Source organism: Cynoglossus semilaevis, chromosome W (assembly GCF_000523025.1).
Source record: "Cynoglossus semilaevis isolate Cse_v1.0 chromosome W, Cse_v1.0, whole genome shotgun sequence".
Taxonomy (NCBI): Eukaryota; Metazoa; Chordata; class Actinopteri; order Pleuronectiformes; family Cynoglossidae; genus Cynoglossus; species Cynoglossus semilaevis.
Genome location: NC_024327.1, coordinates 14,616,138 through 14,626,719, shown reverse-complemented (window position 1 = coordinate 14,626,719; position 10,582 = coordinate 14,616,138). Strand labels below are relative to the sequence as shown.

At 38.0% G+C, this 10,582-nt stretch overlaps 2 protein-coding genes across 4 annotated transcripts in view; both read left to right on the top strand.

Moving 5' to 3' along the window:
- Positions 1–10,582, top strand: part of LOC103397252 (transcription factor 7-like 1-A) — a 287,021-nt gene that overhangs the window by 97,738 nt on the left and 178,701 nt on the right. The gene's annotated exons all lie outside the window — the stretch shown is intronic.
- Positions 6,112–7,776, top strand: LOC112486350 (transmembrane protein 119-like). Its single transcript, XM_025052740.1, has one exon. It carries the CDS (start codon positions 7,007–7,009, stop codon positions 7,649–7,651), a length of 645 nt encoding a protein of 214 aa, XP_024908508.1. The 5' UTR covers positions 6,112–7,006; the 3' UTR covers positions 7,652–7,776.

Genomic DNA, 10,582 nt, shown 5'->3' with positions numbered 1-10,582 from the left:
TTTTTACCACTTATGCCTTTTATAATTCAGCGCTGTTTTGACTTGTGATTTGTATTTGAACATATATCACTTAAATTTCAATAAATTGCTGTAGCCAATTGCATTGACAGTTGTAAAATCCCTAGTAGGGAGACATGGGTGATGGGTCCATTTCAGGATTTTAATGGCTTTGATTATGTTAGCTGCATGCTCACTAACACAGCAAATCAGTTTGTTTTCAATTTGCCACTCCTTTGCCACTCTTAGCAGTTCCTCTATCAAGTTTGTCTGTTGCTAAACTCAAAACAGTCCAGAAGACAAGACATTGTTTTATAATTTTCTATAAAGTGACATGTAACTGATATGAAAGAGGTGGTGGTCCTTGATGTCCAGCAATCAGTTGTAAGGAAAACTGCGGTCGCTTCTTTAACTCTTTCTTGCAGTGAAGCATGTTCTCTATCATGCAGTCTTGGAATGATTTGTTTAGAGTGTTTTCCTGCTTGGAGGGACATACGTTGGATTGAGATCCTGTATGAAACTAATAAACCCTTTGTCCTCCACAATTGAGAAGGCTTCATCAAATATGTTCTGTTGTGCTGGGGTTAGTGCCTTAGACATAAATTGGCTTATAGAGGTCTGTGTTGTTGTTGGTCGTGTACCTGAAGCATGGGGTGTAGCAGCAGCAGTAGCAGGAGCAACAGGTGGAGTAGTGGCAGAAGCCACCTATTACCTGGACTTCACCATGTTACAAAGATACAAGTAACTGTCTAGAAGGATCTGAGTATCACAGTCCTTTTAAATCTGCTTGATTTTTGCTCGTTATGGTTCTGTTTACATCTAAAGGTGTTTCCAATACCTGATTGAAGCTTTTGATTGAACCATGGTTCTTAATTGTGGTAATCTTTAAGGGGTTGAATAATTGTGTCAGTGAAGAAATCACAAATAGGACATTTGATGCTGTATTAGACAAACTATTTCTGTATTTTTTGGTTGCATTTAGCTAATTTACAAGTCCTTACAAATATACGTATATTGATTTCCCTAAAACCCTTTACAATACTGGGGGTTGAATAATTCTGAACACAATTGTAGTCATTACCGGTTTAAATCATGACACTATCTGTCCTCCTGATTTTTTTTTTTTTTTTTTTTTTTTTACACTCATCCTTGTCAGTATGTTTGAATTCAGCCTGTCCTCCATCACCCTCACCTGCTGCACTTCCAGCTTTATTTTTTGTTTGTTCAAGTCTTTTATTTTCTCCCCACTGTCTTCTCGTCATAATTCTGGTCCGTTTTCTTGTCTGACCATTCAACCCTGTACTTCACTCTATAGTACACCTGCCTGCAAACATGTCGAAGGTGGTCACACTGTTCTTCAACACTTTTCTCAGTGTGCCATTAATAATGTTCAATCTATTTTCTCTACTGAATCATATGTGAATGGACTCCAGTATTTTGTCATTTCATCACCAAGTTGTCCTTTCCTCTCTCTTCAAAAGGAACAAACGCACACCTATACTTCAGCTCAGCCTTATACTCCTTTATGAAACTTTATGAAGAAGCCTCTTGGATGAGAGGTGAAATGTCTTTTTTTAGAAATTCTTTTGAAATTAGAAAATTCACGTCCAGTTGCCTAACAGAACTTTCAAACTTGACCATGACCTGGATGACTGAGAATATTCATAGACATATACTCCTTTATCTTATTTTGTTCTTTGTCGAACTTTGAAAGCATCATTGTCCACTTTTATAAATCCCTTTTAACTCTTTTTTTTTTTTAATTTTGAACACAGGCTCTTCTTCCACATACAATGAATTTTTGACATAGCTGTTGTCTTAGACCAGGACCTTCATGTCTCCACACTTGTTCTCTGTAACAACTAAACCCTGTCCTTAACACCACACTCTAGACTTATAATGAAAGGTATATATAAAATATAAAGGAACATTCCGTCAGCCTTCAGGGATACTGTAACTCTGGCTCCCTTCACCAAACTTAATATTACATCTCATATGGTTGGGAACGACCCATTAAATGGATCAATACATGGTTAAACTACTACACTTTAAGGAATTATTCCAGGAGATATTCTCTCTTAGTTGGACAGAACAGTTTACAGAACTGTGATATGAAATTAGATGAGTTTTTTTAATAGAATTATTATATCTAATTATTTTCTATCTATTATTGTATTCTAATTATTATTAGAACTATTCAAATGTACTGGAAACCAGTACAGATTCGAAGATAATATTGATCAAAAATGCTCAAGTCTTTGTTAAACACACAGCTAACTTAGCATCATGTCCTTCAGCTGTCCAGCTTTACCATATCTTAAACACATTTTTATTTAAAATCCTTAAATAGACCCTCATATATACACGCATATTCAGAGGCTTACTCAGAGCTAGAGTTTATATGTTCTCTCTGAGTATGTGTTTTGGAATAAAAGGGAACTCTAACCCTCGCAGTCTTGGAATGATTTGTTTAGAGTGTTTTCCTGCTTGGAGGGACATACGTTGGATTGAGATCCTGTATGAAACTAATAAACCCTTTGTCCTCCACAATTGAGAAGGTTTGGAAATCATTTGCAGGAACATGGGACTGTAGTACCACTTGTGGACAAGTGGAAGATAGTTTTAAAGCCAAAAATGTCACTATAAAATTCAAGTTTAAATTGAGAATGTATTTATTCTTGTTATTGTTATTCATGTCCTTTATTCGACTTTACTCACATAGAATAATGGGCTTGAAAGTGCCATCATACACAGCACACCACAGCACCTAAACATGGCTGTACACTTGCGATACACACGCACACATACACCAACAAGTTAAGCTAAATGTCCTACGCCAAACATCTGCTCCCTATGTGCCAATGGATGTAGAGCGGGAAAGGGAGGTTCAGAAACAGGGAGGAGAGGTTGAAAATATAAGTGAGAAAATCACTTTGCACCAAGACTTTCAGAGCTGCATAAAAAAACAGTTTAACGTTGCAGGGAGGGTGGATGCTCCGAAACTCCTCACTCTTACTTTCCTCTGGTCCATCTGTCTGCTCTTCATACTTCTCTGCCCTCCACTCTGCTGCTGTGGCGTCAACAAGATAAACCTGGGAAAAAACTGTTCTGTAAGTTTGTCTTTTTCATTTTATTTATTAATATACACTACCGGTCAAAGGTTTTAGAACACCCTAATTTTTCCAGTTATTCATTGCAGTTCAACTCGTGTAAGCACAATGAATTGCTTGAAATGGTACAAAGGTAAGTACTGAACAGCCAGAGGTTAAAAAAAAAGGTTTGGTTACCCAAAACTGAAAAATAATGTACATTTCAGAATTATACAAAAAGGCAATTTTCGGGGAACACGAAGTGGGTTAACAATTTAAAGCTGTTCTGCAGCAATGAAGGTTGAATCAGCCTTGAAAGCTGGTGCTCTAACTTTTCTGGATTACTTACAACCCCTCTCTGTCTGCATAAAAGCAGTGTTGGAACACACTGTGGTACCAGACCCTCATGAGCATCAGGTGAACAGTATTGTACTGTATTGCAATTAACAATGGAAGAGAGAAAGACCATCATAACACGCAGGTATTTCCTACAGGGAAATTGCAAAGAAAGTCAAGGTGTCAGTGAGTACAGTTTTCTTCACCATCAAAAGGCACTCAGAAACTGGGGGAAACTCTGACAGGAAGTGGTCTGGGTCTGGGCCAAATTCTCTTTTGTAAAATTTGGGACGATTGTTAGGAAGGTTGTGCAGTAGAACAGTTGTTTAAATACTCAGACCAGATAGACTGATATCACCTCTGCCACAGAAGTCTAGGCAAACAGCCCAAAGTTCCCTAAATATTAGAGATTAGGAATTTCTGTAATACACAGACCTACGATACTAAAGAGAATAATGTGCCATGAAATGCTTCCATATTGTAAAGTAGGTTTAATGATACAATTCCACATGTAGAACACCTTCTCAAACCAAAATTAGAGCTGATAATGGAGAGTTGAGACCATGTAGTACCCCTTTCTACCTGCAGGGCGACCTATTAAAGCACTTTGAATGTATTTGGTCAATGTGCTTGGTTAGTGGTAAAGCAATACCATATTGTTTACTCTTACATCTAACCCTTTAACTCATTATTTGTTCTAAAGAACAAGTAAAATGTTAACCTAAGAAGATAAGAGATGAGACGATGAACCTTGTACTGGTTAGGAACAGGCAGAGATGATGATACTGAGCTAACACAGGGCTAATGAGCTGTGTAGCTGTGACATTTAGGAAACGCCTCTTATTAGGATGCAAAAAATAATAATACACCACAATAATACAATACAGAATACATTCCTTTCTCAAATTATATTTATTAGGAATACAACATATATGTTGTGTATATGTTAAGAGATGTCTATGTAAATAATGAACCTCATCTTCTTTGTTTTCCTCTCCATATTTATTTCTGATTTTATTCCTCTTTTTATGTTTTTTCACTTTTTTTCTCTTTCTTCTTTTTATACTATACTTTTATACTCCTCTTTTTATGTTTTTTCACTTTTTTCTCTTTCTTCTTTTTATACTTATTTATTTATTCTGTTTTTCTTCTGTTTCTGTTTCTTTTCTTCTTTTTCTTCTTTATTTGTGTATTGGCAGCTGACATCCTCTAGGCTGCCCTGCTGGTGACAAAACTATACAGGGTTTGCTATAAGGTAAACATGAAGTGTAAAAGTCTTTGAAGACAATATTACTTTCATTTGATTTTATTTGTTTATTCTTCCTGCACCTTTTATTGGCAGCTGGTCCTTCGGGTCAAGGTGACCCCCGGGTCACCTAGACCCAATATGTCTTTGTGTCTGTGTGTCTGTGTGTGTGTTTGTGTGCGTGCGTGAGTATGCGTGCGTGTGCATGTTCCTGTACTGCATAACTTGTGCCAACTTTTCCTCATATTCATTAATACTCATATTCTGGGACAAGGTGTGTACAAAAATGCGAAGGACCACACAAGGGTTAACCCGGTATGTTAGTTCAGGCTATTACACACATGATCTTGTACGGGTGAAATGCGAAGGACCGCACAAGAGTTAACCCGGTATATTAGTTCAGGCTATTACACACATGTTCTTGTACGGGTGTTTTTTTTTTTATGTGTGCATGTATCGTTTACATATCTGTGTCCATATGTCCTTCAGCTGAGGGAAAATTCTGCCCTATGAAAAAATATAGGAAACCTGTTCGTGACTGTAATTATGGGAGATTAAGGGGCAGTGCTGTTCTATAGCTGTGAGTCCAGGATGAAGACTCTGCCCAGCATGTGGTCCATGTCTGGCCACACAGGGAAAGAACACAGCAACAACTCCACTTAGTGTGACGCTGATTAGAAGCTCGTTCCTACAGTGTAATTACACACTGTAAGGAGATGAACAGGTTTGCTGTGTTAACACTGGACTTTACAGTTAAACAGAGAAGAATGTTGAAAAGTCATGACGGAGAAATAATTCAGGGTGGGGGAGTTTATTTAGTTGGCTGTACAGGCAGAACTATTTTCATTAGCTCTGCGCTGCTGTGGGAGGTGGGGCGCAGATGATGCTGCTGCTGCCCAGTGTAAATATAGAAGCCAAAGCCGCAGATCTCCCACGCCTCTCTGCTTCCTCTGCTGCAGAACTTCCTCCTGACTTTGGTGTGGTGGATCGGTGGCCTCCTTCCTCTTCACAAATTATATGGCCCGCGCCCCATTGAAAATAAAAAAGCCACAGCCGCAGATCTCCCACACCTCTCAGCTTCCTCTGCTGCAGAATTTCCTCCTGACTTTGATGTGGTGGATCGGTGGCCTCCTTCCTCTTCACAAATTATAAGGCCCTCTGCACCAAATTCACTGTCTCCACCCCAAATAAGTAATGGCTACTCTGCTGCCGGCTAAAATAGATCTGGTCCAAGACAGACAGCGTCATAAAACCTGAGGGAGATTTATACTGGAGGTGCATTCACAGTTATAGATCTGGGCAGAAATAAATGTGCTGCACAAAAGACGGCTCAACCATAAAAGGACAAGAACAATCGGTGTTGCAGGAGATTATCCATCCATCCATTTTCATCCGCTTATGCGTTACCGGGTCGTGGGGGCAGCAGTCTCCATGACCGCCACCCAAATCACACTGCACCTTACCAGCCCCTAACCAGGATTCGATCTTTCCCAGGAGGTGAACCCTGGGGTTCCACACCAATGACGGAGACATTACCTCTGGGCAAAAGCACCACTGCAGGAGAGTAAAGAGATGCAAAAAAACCCTAAAAATAATTACTAAGATCTAATTTGTGTTTATTGTAGTTAACTTGATCTGCTTCCTCTGAATTTAAAGTAAAGTAAACACAAACAAACTCTTTCTCACAGTAGTAGATGGTCTTTGAACTAAACCAGGTTATTTATTTCCTGTTTTTATGATACCCTGCTTTTATTCGCTAAAATTAACACAATTACCAGGTTCAACAAACCAACCAACCAAACAACCAACCAACCAACCAATAGATAACAAATTAAAAGCAAAACTGCAAATAAAAGAAGACCAAACCAATATTAAAATATATGGATTTCTTAAGTAATTGGACAAATAAGACAGGAAAACAGTGGCTAATGAAAAATAAGGGCCATTATTTTCAAATGCTAGGAATTCTGGATGAAAATAGGTTATTTTTGTGTGTTTTTACTCATTTAGCAGGCTGGTGGGGTTTAAAACTGCATCCTCTTCACTTTGTCTGGGGATTCTGGATCTGGAGATTTGCAATTATTTCTTTAAATTGCTAAATGTATTTATTTATTTAAATTGCTTTTTTTTAAAGCTCAGAATATCAATTCACATTGTGATTTTTTCTACTCGTCTTATGGAAAATATTTGCAATCTTAAAATTACAAATCTTGCAATTAAATCCATAACACGTGTCTGTTGTGTTCACAACACTCAGGTGTAAAGATCTCACTTGGTTTTCCACGTCACTTATGTGACGCTGCTGTCTCTGTGCATCACTCTCTGTCGCGCCGCTCCGATGTTCTACAACACATCTCAGGACAGCAGTGGTGATGAAGAACTTGAGCTACTTTTCCCAGTCTCCTTCTCTACACGGGAACCGGTCCACATCAACACATCTACTGTAACCCCCACCCTGAAGGACACCATCACCACCACCATGATCCGCCTGAAGGACTTTGTCCTGACCAGAGTGGTGGACTTCCTGCAGGAGAACATGTTGATCATCATTGTAGTCACCTCTCTTCTCATCGTCATGGTCTTCATCATCTGCTGTGCTTCTGCTATGAGTCAGAAACGGAAGCTGGAGGCCTACAAGCCCACTGCTAATCCACCCAGGAAGTACATGGCAGATAAGAATGCCAGTGATCTCCATGAGAGGACCTATGCCGTGGACCATGTTAAGAGAGTCCAGATCCAGAGCATGCCCTCACCCAAGCACCTGAGCTCCCCATCCAAAGCCCTGGTAGGAGAGAAAGGAAGGGACGTCAGGTCGTCCCCTCGGCAGGAGGTAAGGAAGGTGAGGGGGGAAGAGGAGGTGGAAAAGCGGAGAGAGGAGCCCAGACACAAGGAGCAGTCCAAGCAGAGAGGGGAGGTACAGCAGTGGAGCTCCAGCGCCAGTCAACCTGTCTGCACATGTCATCTGAAAAAGGCTCATCACTAATCCAAGGTTCAGGATCAGAGAGATTCAAAATAGTTGAACCATGGCATTAAACCTAAAACAAAATGGAGAAAGGATAAACCACAAATGTAGGCTCATCTCAAAGGATGTCGAGCTGCAGCAGGCAAAAATTTAAAAGCTATTGTCATTAAATTAGCATGAACTCACAAACACCTTCCATGCTAGATGACAGCAGTATGTTTGCCTTTAGCCCAGTATGAAGCATAACATCAATACCAACATGACTTCTTACTGTTTTCAGAACAGGTGACGTTAGGTGCTTCTCTGACAGAAAATGTCTACATCACCAAAGAGTAATGGTAGACCAGATAATGCTACAGAAATAAAAAAAACAAACAAACAAAAAAAGAAACAGGTTTTTGTCATGGTTAGCATAGCCACTGCACAAGATAAAGAATGTTAGCTTAGTGACAATATCATTAGGTTCTGTGGCAAAACAAGGTTTTCTTCTCTACTGTAAGTCTTGGCCTCAAACTCATCTTTGAGGACTTTTGAGTGATGATCATATTTAGAGGAAAACTAGTAATAAAAATAAAATAGCATGAGTGCGTACAAGATGAATTTAACCATGTATGGTATTTATCTAGAGAGCAGGAGGACAGGACAGCTTATACTGTAAGTTTAAAAAGAAAAAGAAATCCTGTATGAAAATCACTAAAGATTAAAATATCCAAAAATAAAAAGATGAGGCCTTACATAAAAGTCTATATTTGAAATGTGCAAATACTTCTTCTAAATTATTCTTATAGATAAACAAAATACTAAGAAAATAGTTTTTGGTTTAATGTTGTTTTCGTAGGTGTTTTTCATTTGATTTAGTCAGGGACCTGATGTGTTGCTGTAATCAGGTTAATTGTGTAGTCTTCACCGTTGACTGCTGCACCACCTAGTGTCAACATCAAACCACTGCAGTTCATTAGTAGGAGTTAACTTTGGATTTATAAAAATAAAAACCTCTAAATTCTTTTCATGACACATAGATGTGTTTCTCACTTTGCCTACTCAGACAGAGGAGTCTCCTCTGTCTGTCCTGCTGTATGTCACAGCCTGGGCTGAATCTGTCTGTCTCTCTGTTTAGACAAACACCGCTGATGACGTAAATAAAACACTAAGTGAAATGTTAGTAAACTTGACTTTTTACCAACAATCTCTTAATATTTACACCCATATCTACCTTATTTTGCCTTTCACATAAAGTTATTTTATTTTCAAACCTTTCTTTTTCACAAAGCTTTATACCAACTTTATACCAACTTTAAATGAAACACTACTCACTGTAGCTGTGTATGTGTGAGCTGACAACAGGATATAATTATTCTTACTTTTTAGTGCACAGAGTCAATTAAAAATGTAAAAAAAGAATATGTAGAAAAACGTTAAAATATTAAAATATGAAAATATAGAAAATGTTTTATGTTTGTTAGGAATACCCAATTGTTCTGGAGCAGAGATGCTACTGTTCCAGGGTGAACACATCTTGCAAAAATAATAAAAGTTCTATTGAATTTGACTAGAAACAAAGTTTTTTCTGTCCTGGTTTAAAAAAAAAGTATTCTAACAGACTTTGTTGCACCAATGTCACTTGAGAAGCATTATCTTAAAACCCCTGGGAGCTAAACTCCTCAGGACATAAGCAGGAACCATCTGTTTTTCCTCATATTTATTTATTGATCATTTCAAAGAACACGTTCTTCTCTTGTACTTTTATGGTTTATTATGGTATGAAAGCTATAAAAGCTATGAAACAAAATGGTTAGACTTTTCCTTTTTCTTTAAAATTATGTTTAAGTTAATGTGTGTATTTTAATGTGATGGTTTTTTACCTAATTGAGAACTTAAAAACAGGGATAAATGAGAGCGGTTTAAGCTTGACAATTCTTTCATGTACTCACTGTCTCAGTACTTAAATCAACGATTGTGGGTATTAGTATAACTTTCATTAACTATGATCCATGGGTTCTTTTTGTTTAATTTCCATAAAAAACTCAGATTTTTTATTTTTTTTTTGCTTTTAAACATGCTTCCTCTAAGTGACCGATTTATTGTTAAATAATAAGAATTGTGTTTGTGTTCTGCCTTATATTTAATAAAGGTGTTGATTTCACTACATCCATTATTACTGAAATTACAAGTGTGTAAGAAAACCCAAAGAGTGAAAAAAAAACAAACCTTAAATGATCACAGAGCTGATTTTTTTTTTAAAGATGAAACTCGACTCTTCCAATTATGTGGCACTGAAACATTTACTTTTGAGTTGGATCCATTTAAGATCTGTGACAACCAGTGGTCACATACCAAAGAGAAGGCTGTTGCTCAGTAGGTAGAGTTATTTGGTCTTTTAAATGAAAGGTTGTGGCCTGATCTCAGGCTCCACTGTGTCTTTAGGCAAGGCACTCGGCCCTGAGTTTCTCCTGGTGGCTTTGTGGCTGGAAGAAGTGTACTAGAAGAAGAACATGTACTGTGTGACTGTGTGACTACATGGGTGTAAGAAAAAAGAAATTAAAATGCTTCAAATGCAGGATGGTGATATGAAGGGATATTAAAAATAAGAAAACAAAAAAGAGATGGAACTAAAGCTTGTTCTGTGCAAATTGCAGGGCAATCCAGTGACAATGGTAGATTTAGAATATATAGAATGTATAGAATGTAAGAGTATACAATTTACAAACAAACAGACGTCCAGACCAGAATCAGAATCAGAATCTCTTTATTGTCATATGCACCAGGGAAGGTGATATGAAATTTAGTTTTGTACGACCCGTTCCAAGAAAAAAACATGAATAGACAATAAAAACAATACAAATAATTGACAAGGGGGGACAGGAACAGGAAGGCCAGGACGCAGCCCGTGGTCAGCGCACCCTTATATTAGATGAAAAACAACTGAAAAACGATAGGGAAGGAGGAGGAGGG